Genomic DNA, 14,526 nt, shown 5'->3' with positions numbered 1-14,526 from the left:
CCCAGGTCTGTGGACGCGTGGTTTTTTGAGCTTGCCCATGGTGAGAAGCAGCAGGCAGAGATCAATAGAGGTGAAACCAGATATACAGGGATAATAGGGTTCAGGGTCCAGAATCCAGCCTGGGGAGAGGTGGAGGAGGCAAGAGTTTGGGAAGGAATCTGGCTGTGGGGGTGGTGAGAACTGGGAGGAGCTGGACAAACAGCATTAGTACAGCTGGGTGTGGGGGACAAAGGGCTCCCACAATGGGGAGAAGTAGGAAAAAGACTAATTGCTGCTAACACACTGAAGATACCAGTGGTCTTAGGAACACCCCCTTCAAGTTCCCTTTAGGTAGGATTCTCTGTCACTTGGAAGTGGAGTGCTAGCTGGGTAGAGTGTCTGCAGTCCCCCCAAACAGCCCAAACTGCACTTCTTTATAGGCTGCGAGGAGGATCATTACCGTGTGAGGTTGTCAACAGGGAACCAAGGCCAAGGACATAGCTGGATAAGACATTAACTGAATAGTAACTACAGGCCAGGCACTGTTCTAAGGACTTGACTTAATTAACTCATTTATCTTAACCACCACAATACAAAGCAGTGTCTCACACAGTCATTTTCCGATGAAATAGAGCAGAGACCAGTAACTTTACCAACATCAATCACAAAGTAGGTGGAGGAGTATGGAATTGAACCCATGTATTCTGTCTTCAGAGTCTAAACTTTTAACCAATAAATATAGAAGTAAATGCGGGAAGGGGAGCCAGAATTGTAGGGCACACCCTGTTGTTTATCTATGCCTGCCAGAAGAAAACGGACGACCTAGAGTGAGAATGCCGGGGTAGGACTTCTAAAAGTGATTTAATCTTGAGACACTACTAGTTATCTTTTACTAGCCACCGACTTTATGGCAGGCACCACGAAAATGTGCTTAACAATGCTCCCAGTAACTCCCTTGAGTGCGATTACACCACCCCATTTCACGGATGAGGAAGCTGACGCACATGACTTGCCCAAGACCTGGCCCGGCCAACTGCAGAGTGGCGGCTGCCCACGTGGCGCGGGGAAGCGGAACGCGGCGGGGGCGGGGCCTGCCCGGCGGGGGCGGGGCCTCGGATCTGGCGGGGCCTCAGGCGTCGGAGAAGCGCCTTGGCTCTAACAAGGCTTTGGTGGGGTCGCACCTGTTGCGTGATTCCCCCGCAGTCCAGCCTCGGTAGTCCGATCCCAAACACCCAGAGAGTGTGGAGAGAAGCTCAGACGAGTTCCGGGTCCTGCTCTCTGGGAAGCACGTGGCCTGCTCGCCTCTTGAGCAGAGAGCTGGGGGTCGGGACTCCCGGGTCTTCGCGAAAGGTCCGTGCAGCGGCCGAGGTCTACCGGGGCCCACCTCCCGCCTCCGGGCATTTTTTAAAGACTGCCTTCCTTTTTCCATATCCGTGCCGGGGGCAGGGGACCTCGGAGGGACTTGGCCAGGATCTGGGTCCCAGCCCTCCTCCCCTCCTTTGCGACCTCCGCTTCCCGGCTGGGCAGACCCTGGCGGGCAGCCTCCCCGGTACCCCTCCGGGCTCGGGCAGCATGGCCTCAGGTGAGTGTATGTGCGCGTCTGTTGGGGGTAGGGTCTCTGGGACGGAGAAGTGCATGGCCTGGATGACAAGCGGGTGGGGGTCTCAGCACAGCCAGCAGACCTAGGGAAGGTGGCCGTCTCCTCCTGGGGCGGGCCTGGGAGAGCAGAGCCTGAGTGCGAAAAGACAGAAAAGTCTGAAGTTGTTGGTGTCTTTTTCCTAGCCGCCGCCCCCCACCCCCCCAACCAGAAGCCCCTGCCTCTTGGCCTCCCTGCCGTCCTAGAAGGTAGCTTCTGCCGGTCAGTGGAATTTTCCCAAGACAGGCTCCTCCCTGCTGGGCCGGGATTCTCAGTTCTACCCCCATCCTCCCAGAGCTGGACTACTCCTGGGGCTGGGAGTCTGATAGAGAAGAGAAAAAGGGACTGTGCCCCAGTGGGGCTGGGTTTTCACGGAGAACGCTTGCTCTGAGACAGTGTGTTCTGAGTTTGGGGGAGCTCGGGCTGGATTTCTGTTTATTACTATTTTTTTCTCCTATGCTGGCTGGACCAGCTAGCCCGGACTTTGACTCCTGTGCCCCAGAGCCCTGGCAAGGGGCAAGGGCTCCTGAAGGGGTCAGTGGAGTGCTGGGGGCTGGCCCTTCCCCATCTTGTTTGCTAACCTCCACCCTCCACCCCCGCCCCCCAGGCCCAGCTAGCAGCAGTCGCGTCACTCCAGGGTCTGAGGAGGGAAGGGAGGGGATAAGAGGCGGGGATGAAGGCCCCCCTCCCCGAGGTTGCCTAGACAACATCAGAAATCGTGGCCAGGGCCTCTTCCGCCTGCGGGGCTTCTGCTTCCTGCATCAGTCACTCCCGCTGGGGGCGGGGCGGAGGAAGGGGTTGGATGTGGCAGAGCCGGGCCCAGCTGGAGCGGCTCGGACTCCCCCCGCCATCTCCGCGGCTGGAGCCATGGCATCCAACCCATCTGGCCCCGGCAATCCCAAGGCCAAATATCCCTTTAAGAAGCGGGTCAGCTTGCAGGCCTCCTCTGCAGTACCAGGTGAGTGTGGGCTTCCTAGCCTAGGGCTCGGGCTCTACGCGACCACTGCTAGCCCAAGCCACTGGTCCTGTATGTGTGTGTTGGAGGGGCTGCATCTGCACCCCCTCTGGGGTTATGCCCCTCCTTGTCCTCCGTCCGAGGGACAGCTGGCTTGGAAGGTGGGGTGGAAGGTGACAGTTTCTGTGTTGGGGGTGCTGCCCTCGGTAACAAGGAGTGGGCGCAGTTGTGGGTGCAGCAAGAGGTGTGTTTGCACACGTGTCAGCGTGCGGATGTGCTCAGACCGTGTGCATGTGGAGTGTGTGTGAATGGAGAGGGTGATGTGTGGGACTGGCTGCTTTGTGGGCTGGCCACACTGCCGGTGGCTGTGTCTTTACCGGGCAGGCTCGGGCTTAGTGGTTAGTTCTTTCTAGGACCCTAGATCTGGAATCTCGTTCCTGGGGAGGGGGCTCTGATATTCAGGCACACTCATTGCTACTGGGCATCCTGGGGGCTGGGGGCTCAACCATATCCATCATTTGCTGTTGGCCCATTCCTGGTTTTCCTGTGGACTTCCTCAGAAGTACGGGGTGTCCTTGGGCCAGGCCTGTTTCGGGGGTTCTGGCTGGGGCCACTGCCTGCTTGTGTGCTCCTGTACCCTTTGGTTTGGCTCCTGCTTTGGGAGGCATCTCTGCACCATTCGGAGCAGGCAGCGTGGTGTGGCTGTGTCCATCTCCTGAGTCTGCCTGAGTCTGCTAGCTGAGGGATATCTACCTATTGTCTGCTGCCCCCAGGCTTTGTGGCTAAGGAAGGACACCTCCACCCCCCATTTTGGTGACCAGGTCAAGCCAGCGTCTTCCCCCGCCTCCCCTCAGCAGCTATCTGTACCTATAGCCTGACCATCCATCCCCTGTATTTTCTTATGCCATTGAAAATCCTGCCCAGGGGTCAGGGCTGTTCTGAGGGTCTGTGTTTTCCGTGCCTAGGTCTTGGCCCTCCAGAGAGTGTGTCCCCTGGGGCTAGATCTGTAATCTTTGGGTGGTCACTCAGGGGGAGCATCTGAGACTTAGGGGTTGAAGCCTTGGGCATGTCTCTGCCTCTCGACTGAGGCAGTCCTGGCAGGGAGTGAGGGACTCCTGGTCAGAGGGTAGATGAGGAGGCAAGATCTTGGTTGGTGGAAGCAGTTCCCTCTGGCTTTTGGTGGACTACTTGTGTGTGTGTGTGTGTGTGTGTGTGAGTGTGTGTGTGTGTTGCAGTGCGCAGGCTCTGGGGAAGGGACCAGTAGGCAGGAAGCTGGGTCTTCTAGGCCTGGGCTCAGAGCATGGAGCCTCTTACCTCTAGTGAACCCTGTGCGGAGACCTGCAGCCTGGAGGAAGGGTTCTGGCCGCCGGAACCTGTCCTCGTCACTCCAGTGTTTCTGTTGACATCCTGGGCCACCCTGCTCAGACGGGAGGGTGAGATTAGGACCTTCAGTTCAGCTCCTGCTGCCCTGGAGGTCTGTGGGCGGCCTCTCCTGCTGGGGGCTAGGAGGGAGGAGTTGTGTAAGGTCAAGGTTCTTGGGCAGGCAAGGACCTGGGACTCTGTCTTATACTCTGGGTATGGAGCAGGTGCCCATCTTTCTTTCCTCTTCCTATTCTGCCCTCTTCCAAGGACTAGATAGTGTCCCCCTACCTCCTCCCAGTCTCTTCTCCCGTCAAGTTCCATTCTCTTTCCTGTCCTTCATGGTTTGGTTGTGCTGGCCTGCACTGGGCCCGAGTAGGTCTCCCTGGTAGGTTGGACTGTATGTGCTAGGTGTTTTGGAGGGTCCCAGGAGTTCATAATCGCAGATAATGGTGTTTTACACAACACTTGCAGAGCTGTATCTCTGTGAGCCTTAAGGCGGTTGGTGGATATAGATGGGGCTGGCTCTGCTTATCGCCCCTTTATAGACAGGACTTGAAGGTTCCGGGAGGCAGAGACAGGCTAGTAAGTGGGAACTGAGTCAGACTCAAGTCCTCCAGATTCTAGTCCTTTATCTCCTACACTTTTCCTCCTGGACAGTTTGTTCCCAATGATAGGCTTCGAAAGGAGACTGGAGGTCTGGGGAGCCATGGATCAGGCCCCATCGGCAGCAGAGAAACTCAGTACCTGGTCCCTACCTGTACTGAGTCACTTCCCTCACTGCCTGCCAGCTTCTCTCCCTGGAAGAGGCTTTGTCTGTCCCCAGGGACCCCACAGACAGGGACACAGGGGACATTGGTGAGCAAAACAAGGCTGGCCTGGGGCTGTTATGTGCAGAGATGAGGTCTGCTGACCTCCCCTTCTCCCCCCCCTACCCCTGGGCCGCCCTGACCCTACCTGCTCACTGTTCCAGAGGGTGGGAGGCTCAGCCCTGACCCTCCCTGTATCAGCCTATCCTGCTGCACCCCCCTGGGGGCTCCCCTGTAGGCCAGGCCTTTTTACTGGGCCTTTTTATCTTATAGGTTAAAGCCGTTCCTTTCTGAGCTGGCTTTTATTTCCCAACTCTGATGCTCCTTCCCTTGATTTCTGGCTCCCCTGGGCCTCCCTAGCCCCCTGCTCTCTGTCATCCTAGGGTCTCCCCTGCATGCAGCAGCACTTGGTACAGCCCGTGCCGGCCCCTGAGCTGTCCTGGGGGACTGGCTACTGCTCCACTCAGCAAGGCGGCGGGCGGGCGAGGGGCCCAGGGCTGCTGGCTGGAGCTGCCCGAACTCTGTAGGTAGGACCCAGGCTGGCACCAGGGAGAGCGGGGGCTGGGTCCTGGTTCTAGGGCAGGCACCTCTGCTTCCCTTTGTCCAGCCTCTGGACCCAACTCTGGAGGATCGTGAAGTGAGCCCACAGACTTAAAGGCACGCTACCTGGGCAGAACCTCCAGTCCATCCCTAAGATGGGGAAAGGAGGGTGCTGGAAGGCAGTCCCCTTCCGAGCAGGCTGGGAGAGCCGAGTTTGGTGTGGAGAGCTTTGCGGGGGTAGGGAGGGTGGGCTGATAGCCCAGGGAAGGTCTGAGTTGCCTGGGAGCTCAGGCAGCCCCCAGACTAGCAGCTTCAGGGCCTTTAGTGCCTGCGTCCTGGTGGTACAGCTGAGGAGTTCAGCCTTCCATGTAGAGAGGCCCTGGCTTCTGATCCTTCCCCGGGCCCTCCCTGGGGCCTCCGGCCCAAATCCTGGGGCCTCTGAGTGGCGCAGACTGTTTGTGGCAGCTCCCTTTGGAGGGGCAGCCAGCAGTGGGAGGGGCCAGCTGGGGCCAGGCTGCATCTTGGCAGCCCCAGGGTCCTGGGGGAGAGGGCACGCCCCTGGGGAGGAGGTAGGGTTCTTGCTGCCATCCAGGCCCTCCGCTTCCTGTCCTCTTCCCTTGGGTTCTGGTGCCCAGGTCAGAGCTGAGTGGCAGCTGTATGTTGCCTATGCTCTGAAGGTCTGGGATGTCGGGCACTGGACCCTGGGTTTCTGGGAGGAGGGTCACTGGGTCCAGAAGCAGGTCTGATCAGGGCCGGCCTGCCTGCCTGCCCTGGGAACTGTGGACTGGGGACTGCTGGCTCAGTCACTGGGTCCTTCATGAGCACGTGGGGGGTGTGTGTGTGTATGTGTGTGTATGCGTGCGCATACGTGTACGTGTGTGCCTGCCTGTAGGAGGTTGCCTGCTCACTGAGGCAGCACTTCGTAGTGCAGAATTCGGATTCTTACTCCCGGAGTGAGTGAATCCTCTAGCTCTAGAGGCTGCCTCAGGAACCCCCATGCCTGAGCCTGGAATGGGTGAGGGGCCCTGTGCCAGAAGGTGAAGGTGAGGTCCTCTGGGAGTCACAGGCAGGCTCACTCCTCGGCCTCTGAGGAGGCACGGCCCACTTTGCAGGCTCTGGCCTCTCTCTGGGAAAGGCCTGGGGTGCATGGGGGCCCTGGGCTTCTGGTGTACCCAGGCCCTGCCCTCCACCCTTTGACCCTGGCATCGATGTCTCCACAGAGGCTCGGGGTGGGCTGGGGGCCCCTCCGCTGCAGTCGGCCCGATCCCTGCCAGGCCCTGCCCCCTGCCTCAAGCACTTCCCACTTGACCTGCGCACGTCCATGGATGGCAAATGCAAGGAGATCGCCGAGGTATCACCTGGCACCGCACCCTATGTCCCTCCACTGCTGTCCCCATGTCCTGTCTCTGCTCCCCACCCCCCTCCATCTCAGCCATCCCCTTACTCCACGCTTGGCTGTGCCCTGACCCCTAGCCTCCCCCAGGTACCTCCAGCTCCTGCTGTGCTCACCCCAGCCCTAGATGCTGCAAGGGAGGGCCTGGCATACTGACCCTGCCTTCCCTCCCACCAGGAGCTGTTCAGCCGCTCCCTGGCTGAGAGTGAGCTCCGCAGCGCCCCATACGAGTTTCCGGAGGAGAGCCCCATTGAGCAGCTGGAGGAGCGGAGGCAGCGCCTGGAGAGGCAGATCAGCCAGGATGTCAAGTAAGGCCCCAGCCCTACAGTCCGGCAGGCAGCCATGGCATGGAGGGGGCACAGGGAAGTCTGCCCAGTGTCCCTCTGTCTCCACTGGGACACCTTCAGAACCCCGTCTCTGTCCCTTTCCCACTCCTGTCCCTTTCCCACTCCGTCCTCCCTCAGGGACCCACTAGGGAGGGAGCATAGAGCAGTGGTCTGAAGCACAGGCTTTGGAGTACAGCTCTTGGGTCCTGGTTCTGTGTGGTACCCACCTGTGTGGCCTAGAACATGTCACTCAGCTTTGGGGTGTGCTTTCTCGTTTATAACGTGGGAGCCTTGAGGAACAACACGTGCACAGCAGCCAGCACCGGGCAGGGACCTGAGAGCCAGGGCATCCCTTGTCATTGGCCTGACCTCTTGTGCCTCTCCCTTTTAGGCTGGAGCCAGACATCCTTCTTCGGGCCAAGCAAGATTTCCTGAAGACAGATAGTACTTCAGACTTCCAGTGAGGAGGGTGGAGGGGCGCAGAGGGATGTGGGGATGTGGGGCTGGGGCCTCTCCTGCTGCGGGCTCTAGCCCCCCTCCTTTGTGCTCACCCCTTTTAGGCTCTACAAGGAGCAGGGTGAGGGGCAAGGTGACCGGGGCCTGCGAGAGCGAGAGGTGGTGCTAGAGCGGGAATTTCAGCGGGTCACCATCTCCGGCGAGGAGAAGTGTGGGGTCAGTGTGGGCAGGGCCTTGGGTCTCTCTACCCCTGTCATCCCCATGTGTCCCAGTGGGCTGCCCCAGCCTCGGAGCTGGGTGTGGCTCAGAGAGGGCATTTCTCTTCCCAAAAGCAGGAGGGGCGAGCGGTCTGTGGCTGGGAGCTAGCGGAGGCACTCTTTTCCAGGGTCAAGGCTTCGGGGAGGAGGCAAGGGTGAGCCTGGTCTGAGTCTGAGAGCAGGGAGAGTGACCCCAGGGTCCTTGTCTCTAGGTGCCATTCACAGACCTGCTGGATGCAGCCAAGAGCGTGGTGCGGGCTCTTTTCATCCGGGAGAAGTACATGGCCCTCTCGCTGCAGAGTTTCTGCCCCACCACCCGCCGCTACCTGCAGCAGCTGGCTGAGAAGCCTCTGGAGACACGGACCTACGAGCAGGGCCCCGACACCCCTGTGTCCGCTGGTGGGAGCTCCCCTCCCTGCCCTGCTCCAAGCACCCCTATGTCCCCAACTCCCTGGGAAACTCCACCCCGCCTACTTCTCACTCCCTGCCCTCCCACCAGGCTCATGCCAGCCTCTTGGCTCCCAGTGGGTGGAGGCAGGGGCAAGAGATCTCCCGCTCTATGGGGCCTCTGGGCAGGGCAGCTGATGGCCCAGAAAAGCCCTAACTCTTCCCTCCCTGCCCCGCAGATGCCCCGGTGCACCCCCCCGCGCTGGAGCAGCACCCCTATGAGTACTGTGAGCCAAGCACCATGCCTGGGGACCTGGGCTTGGGTCTGCGCATGGTGCAGGGCGTGGTGCATGTCTACACCCGCAGGGAACCTGATGAGCAGTAAGCGGGTGTGGGGAGTGCTGGGGGGGAGCTGTGTGGGGGCTGCACTGGCTGGGGAGGGCCCACAGGGCACAACTTACTCCCTCACCCGAGCTCCCCACACCTGCCAGCTGCCTGGAGGTGGAGCTGCCGTACCCTGACCTGCAGGAATTTGTGGCAGACGTCAATGTGCTTATGGCTCTGATCATCAACGGCCCCATGTGAGTTCCTGCCAGGCCCAGACTCTCCGCTTCCTTCTAGCCTGGACCATACCACCCCAGCCCTGCCGCACACACCTGCCGTCCCTTCACACCCTTTCACAGTTACCAACCCAGACTTTCCCCCCATCCATTGCCCCGTGAGCAGCCTCAGTGCTCTCCCCACCCTCTCCCCTGCCGTACGTGGCCCAGAGCCTCAGCTGCATTCTGTCCCTCCCCAGAAAGTCCTTCTGCTATCGCCGGCTCCAATACCTGAGCTCCAAGTTCCAGATGCATGTGCTGCTCAATGAGATGAAGGAGCTGGCCGCCCAGAAGAAGGTGCCACACCGGGATTTCTACAACATCCGCAAGGTGGGGCCTCCCCCGCAGGCCTGGTCCTGCACCCCCACCCGGCCTCCCTTGGTAGACTGGACTCCAGGGAACCCAGTGGCCATCCCCCCGCTGTTGCACCCCAGGTGGACACACACATCCATGCCTCGTCCTGCATGAACCAGAAGCACCTGCTGCGTTTCATCAAGCGTGCGATGAAGCGACACCTGGAGGAGATCGTGCACGTGGAGCAGGGCCGAGAGCAGACGCTGCGGGAGGTCTTTGAGAGCATGAATCTCACTGCATATGACCTGAGTGTGGACACGCTGGACATGCACGCGGTCTGTCCTGGTGGCCCAGGGCTGAGGGGCTGGGTCAGAGTGTGGCCAGGGGGCACGGGTGACCTGGGCCTGCCCCTCTTCCCCAGGACAGGAACACCTTCCATCGATTTGACAAGTTCAATGCCAAATACAACCCCATTGGGGAGTCTGTCCTCCGAGAGATCTTCATCAAGACCGACAACAGGGTTTCTGGAAAGTACTTTGCCCACATTATCAAGGTGAGGAGGAGGGACCACCCAGGCCCGTGGGCAGGGGCAGCATGAGACTTGGGCAGCCCTTCACCTGACTGCACAGTAGCCCGGTGTCATGAGTGGATAAGCGGGGCGGTTTTTCCTTATCCCCTGCATGTCTTTCAGGAGGTGATGTCAGATCTGGAGGAGAGCAAATACCAGAACGCAGAGCTGCGGCTCTCCATCTATGGGCGCTCGAGGGATGAGTGGGACAAGCTGGCATGCTGGGCTGTGAAGCACCGAGTTCACTCTCCCAACGTGCGCTGGCTCGTGCAAGTGCCCCGCCTCTTGTGAGTGTCCTTTGGGGCGGGAGGGAGCATGCGGAGGCAGAGTTCAAGGGGATGGCACTTGCCTCCTGCCTGCCTGGGATGGCAGGGCCTCCCTGCCAAGCCACATCAGAGTGGAAGGGGAGCCCCCTGGTTCCGCTCGTGGTCCGCCCAGCCTGGCCCACCTGGTGTTGTGCGGAAGTGCTTCTGTGAGTGCAGGCCAGGCTCCCATGCTGACTGACCCACACATCCTGCGTGCATCCGTCTTGCCTGCAGTGACGTGTACCGTACCAAGGGCCAGCTGGCCAACTTCCAGGAGATGCTGGAGAACATCTTCCTGCCGCTCTTCGAGGCCACCGTGCACCCTGCCAGCCACCCGGAGCTGCACCTGTTCTTGGAGCACGTGAGGGGGCTGCACGGGTCAGGGGAGAGGAAGGGGGCCTGCCTCGGTTGGGGGAGCTGCAGTTCTGGGCCTGACCCCCGGCTCCCATGCCAGGTGGATGGCTTTGACAGCGTGGATGATGAGTCTAAGCCCGAGAATCACGTCTTCAACCTGGAGAGCCCTCTCCCCGAAGCGTGGGTGGAGGAGGACAACCCACCCTATGCCTACTACCTGTACTACACCTTTGCCAACATGGCCACGCTGAACCACCTGCGCAGGTGCCCGTCCTGCCAGTGCGGCATCTGCTCCCCCTGCCCTGGGGCCCCCGGAGCCCTGACCCACCTATGCCCCCACTCCTGGACCCAGCGAGTTCTTTCCGGTCTCAGCCCTCACAGCCAAGAATCTGCCCCTGGCCCTTTTTCCCAGGTCCACAGGGTCACCGGGTTGGGGCCTGGGAACCTGGGCTTGGGCACTAACACGCTTTCTCTAACCCCCAGGCAGAGGGGCTTTCACACGTTTGTGCTGAGGCCACACTGTGGGGAAGCCGGGCCCATCCACCACCTGGTGTCGGCCTTCATGCTGGCCGAGAACATTTCTCACGGGCTGCTTCTGCGCAAGGTCAGGGTCTGCACCCCCAGCCTCCCCTCCCAGTCACTCACCTTCCTTTCAACCCTTCAAGTCTCTTGAACAGAGCAACTGATCTTCCTCCTCACCAAACCCCCAGTTTGGCCCCCTGCACACCCCAGCTTCTAAACCGTGGGCCTTGTTCAGATCTTGGCTGTAAATGACCCTCTACACGTCAGGCCCAGCCCAGGCTCCCTACCCCCTCCTCCTGCAGCCTGTACCCTCCAGAACCAGTGTCCTGCCCACCTGAGGCCGCCTGACGGACCCTCCCCCACTATTGCCTGCCCAGGCCCCAGTGCTGCAGTACCTGTATTACCTGGCCCAGATTGGCATCGCCATGTCTCCACTCAGCAACAACAGTCTTTTCCTCAGCTACCACCGGAACCCGCTACCCGAGTACCTGTCCCGTGGTCTCATGGTCTCTCTGTCCACCGATGATCCCCTGCAGTTCCACTTCACCAAGGTCAGAGCCTGGGAGGTGGTCAGTTGGATGCTAAGGGCACGCGGGTCCCTGGGTCTGGGGGCTGGTGCTGCCCCCCGCTGGTGGAGTGTGGCACATCTTGTGACTGTGGCGGATCCCGCCCAGAAGGGGGTGGTGCAAGGACAGGTGGGCGGGGACTGGGTGGCCGGTCCGCGTGCACCCTCCTGAGGGCACCTGGCCTGCGCAGGAGCCACTGATGGAAGAGTACAGCATCGCCACCCAGGTGTGGAAGCTCAGCTCCTGCGACATGTGTGAGCTGGCCCGGAACAGCGTGCTCATGAGCGGCTTCTCCCACAAGGTACTACCCCCCCACCTGGAGCCTGGTGCCGGCCCTTTCCTCCCCTGTGCGCTTGGGAAGGTCCCTGGGGGGCTGGCCCTGGGGTGGTTCGGGGCTGTGGCCCTGCCTGACAGCCCTGCCCACTGCAGGTGAAGAGCCACTGGCTGGGACCCAACTATACCAAGGAGGGCCCTGAGGGCAATGATATCCGCCGCACCAACGTGCCGGACATCCGAGTGGGCTACCGCTATGAGACTCTGTGCCAGGAGTTGGCGCTCATCACACAGGCAGTCCAGAGTGAGATGCTGGAGACCATCCCCGAGGAGAGCGGGGTCACGACAAGCCCAGGGCCTCAGTGAGCCCAGCCTGCCGTGTGCCCCGCTTCTCAGCACCTCAACCACGTTTTCTCTTCCCCTCTCTCCCTGCCGTTGTGTCTGCATGTGTCTGTTCTTTTTTGTTCTGTCTTGCATGTCTCCAACCTGTGTGTGTGTCCCTGTGCCACCTCCGGGAAGGTGGGGCACAGAGTCTGCTTTGCCCTTGTTTTGACTCAGATGGGACTTGATGGCCCAGGTTTGCTGCCCTGCCCGTGGCCCTGTCCCGGGAACTTCTGAAGCCTGGCTGTCCTGTGGGCGTCTCGGTGTCCACAGGGGCTTGGGATGGTTGAGGGGGGCTGGCCCCTCCAGCCTTTGGGGTCCCACCTGGGCAGATGTTGTCTCATGTGTGTGGCTGAAGAGCCAGGCGGGTGGGGCCCGAGCAGATCTGCCAGGGCATCTGTGGCACTCCGGCAGTTCTAGTGAGCACGGCTGGACGGAGATCTCAGTCACACCCCTGGCAGCCTGGATTCGGGCCTCGGAGGCACTGGACCACCATCTCCCCCACGTCACTGCCTAGCAGTCTTTTCTGTCCTTTCTCTGGTCCACATGCTCCTCTGGTGTCAGCTTCCTGTGCCTCTGTGGGAGGGGGCAGCTGCCCTGTGTTGTCTCTGGGGCCACTGCAGGTGGAGGGTCCTGCATCTGTCACCAGCCCTGGGGGTGGGAGTCCCACGACAGTCCCCAGAGTTTTTGACCAGATCTGAATCCACCTGGCCCTCTGCATTGTGTTTTGGACCGAGGCCTTTGCCGTGAAATGCAGTGTTTCATACAATCCCATCTTTCCTAGTGCATGAGAAATAAAGATTATTTAAGTAATGAGGCAGGTGGGATCTCTGTTCAGAGAGGGAGAGCCCTGGGCCTGGTGGCGGAGGGAGGATCCAGGAGCATCATGGATCCGGAGACGGCAGGTCCCAAGGGGAGCGACTGTGCTTGACTGGTGTGTGTGTGTGTGTGTGCCCATGGAAACGGACTAAGGAAGCTGGGTGGCAGGCGAGGCCTACCGGGGACACAGCTGCTGCCCCAGGCCTTCGTCCAGCCTGCCCCCTCTGAAGTGGGCACTTGGTTCCGGGTCTGGAGCACATTCCTGTCATACCAGTTGGAGGACTGGTATCCCCTCCGTCTCCTACTTCTTACTTCCAGCCTCTCGGGACCGCGGGGTCAATGTGGGAATCCGCACTCACAAGCAGACTTGAGGCCAGTGGTTCTCAAACTTGGGACAGGAGGCTCTTCTGGGGGACTTGTTTAAAATGCCGTTCCCAGGTCCTACCCTCAGGGATGCTGATTCCTCAGGGGGAAGGTGTGGCGTGGCCATTGGCGGGCTCCCCCGCACATGATCTTACAGGGGTGGGAGCAGGCCTCTGTCTTTGGGATCCAGGCTTAAATGACTTGGCTCCAGTCCACATTTTACGTGCAGTCTCCGGGTTACCTCCTTGAGTGGGCACAGAGGTTGCTGGAATGTGCTGCCCAAGTAAGGGGGAAAGTGGAATGTGACCTGTGCTGAGCAGGGTCTCGGGTCGGTGACAGAGAAGTCTACAGCAGCTGAGTGAGAGCTAGAAGGGCTGGCGCTTCAGAAGCACTCAGCCCTGGGACAGGAGTGGGAGTAACCGAGGGCCCAGTGAGTGAGCAGGAGGCTGGCTTCCTCTCCTCCCGTCAGCTTGCTGGGCCCCAGCCCCGTCTCTCCCTGGCAGACTCACCAGGCGTCTCTGGGCAGAAGCTCTCCTGCTGCCCCTGCCTCCTGAGGGCCACCAGCCACCAGGCTTGTGCCTGGCCAGAACCAGGGCTCTGGCCTGCTCCAGAAGGCCTCATTTATTAATTCGTTCTAGCCATTTCCAGATGGTGAAGCTGCACATGAGAGCAGAATGCCTAGCCAGAGATTGTCCCACGCTGGCTGTCCTGGAGCAGAAGGCGGGGGCTCAGGGCCCTGGGCTCTCCACCCCAACCCCAGGCCTTGTCTGCTCAAGGAATGTGACTTTTCCATATAACATGTTCTCATGCTTTGTAACATTCTCAGTGTGTGCTGAGGCCTAACCCTCAGAATAGGACCAATGTTGAAGAGTTCCTTAGCAACTTCTCCCTCTTCTTAAAAAATGACTTGTTTCTGGTTTTTTAGTTTCTCAAGAATTGCTCTTTTAAACATTTACTGAGAGCAAATAATTTTACAACAGTAAGGCCATAATAGTTTTTCCTATCTGAAAAGAAAATAACTTTAATTTAGAGGAATTTGGAAACTATAGAAAAATGGGAAGAAGAAAAAAGCCCGCTCACAGTCTACCAGTTTCAACAACTATTTGCTGATCATTGGCATGTCTGCAATATGTTATTTTATTTTTTATTTTATTTTATTTTTTATTTTTATTTATTTTATTTTATTTTATTTTTATTTATATATTTTTTCTTTAGAGAAAGAGCACATGTGTGGATCTTTAGAGAAAGAGCACATGTAGGGATCCTGTCAGAGTGGGAAAGGGAGAGAATCTTAAGCAGGCTCCATGCCTGGTGTGGAGCCTGACGGGCTCGGTCTCATGACCCTGAGATCATGATCTGAGCTGAAATCAAGAGTCTTCTGACTA

General features: G+C 59.3%; 1 protein-coding gene across 4 annotated transcripts; it reads left to right on the top strand.

Annotated features, from left to right (window-relative positions):
* Positions 1–990: 990 nt before the first annotated feature.
* AMPD2 (adenosine monophosphate deaminase 2) lies at positions 991–12,772 on the top strand. Of its 4 annotated transcripts, none has more exons than XM_082687493.1 (18): positions 991–1,561; positions 6,499–6,629; positions 6,849–6,979; positions 7,389–7,457; positions 7,558–7,669; positions 7,923–8,109; positions 8,337–8,478; positions 8,589–8,678; positions 8,897–9,026; positions 9,131–9,325; positions 9,412–9,543; positions 9,682–9,845; positions 10,098–10,224; positions 10,318–10,481; positions 10,701–10,821; positions 11,117–11,290; positions 11,496–11,606; positions 11,735–12,772. In XM_082687493.1, exons 1-18 carry the CDS (start codon positions 1,552–1,554, stop codon positions 11,942–11,944), a joined length of 2,400 nt encoding a protein of 799 aa, XP_082543619.1. In that variant the 5' UTR covers positions 991–1,551; the 3' UTR covers positions 11,945–12,772. The 4 variants fall into 4 exon arrangements, with proteins under 4 accessions (XP_082543619.1, XP_082543621.1, XP_082543618.1 ...); XM_082687492.1 differs by lacking the exon at positions 991–1,561 and adding an exon at positions 2,337–2,573; XM_082687494.1 differs by lacking the exon at positions 991–1,561 and adding an exon at positions 5,247–5,265.
* Positions 12,773–14,526: the final 1,754 nt, after the last annotated feature.

This window comes from Mustela nivalis (assembly GCF_964662115.1).
Source record: "Mustela nivalis genome assembly, chromosome: 10".
NCBI lineage: Eukaryota > Metazoa > Chordata > Mammalia > Carnivora > Mustelidae > Mustela > Mustela nivalis.
Note: the sequence above shows the minus strand (reverse complement) of the source record. Positions and strands in the feature narration are given on the sequence as shown.

Bases quoted from the DNA above. Each gene is read 5' to 3' on its own strand.
- AMPD2 (XM_082687492.1), top strand. From the start codon at position 2,483: ATGGCATCCAACCCATCTGGCCCCGGCAATCCCAAGGCCAAATATCCC. The intron at 7,670-7,922 runs GTCAGTGTGGGC...CCTTGTCTCTAG, and splicing joins CCGGCGAGGAGAAGTGTGGG to GTGCCATTCACAGACCTGCT. The intron at 9,326-9,411 runs GTCTGTCCTGGT...CCTCTTCCCCAG, and splicing joins ACACGCTGGACATGCACGCG to GACAGGAACACCTTCCATCG.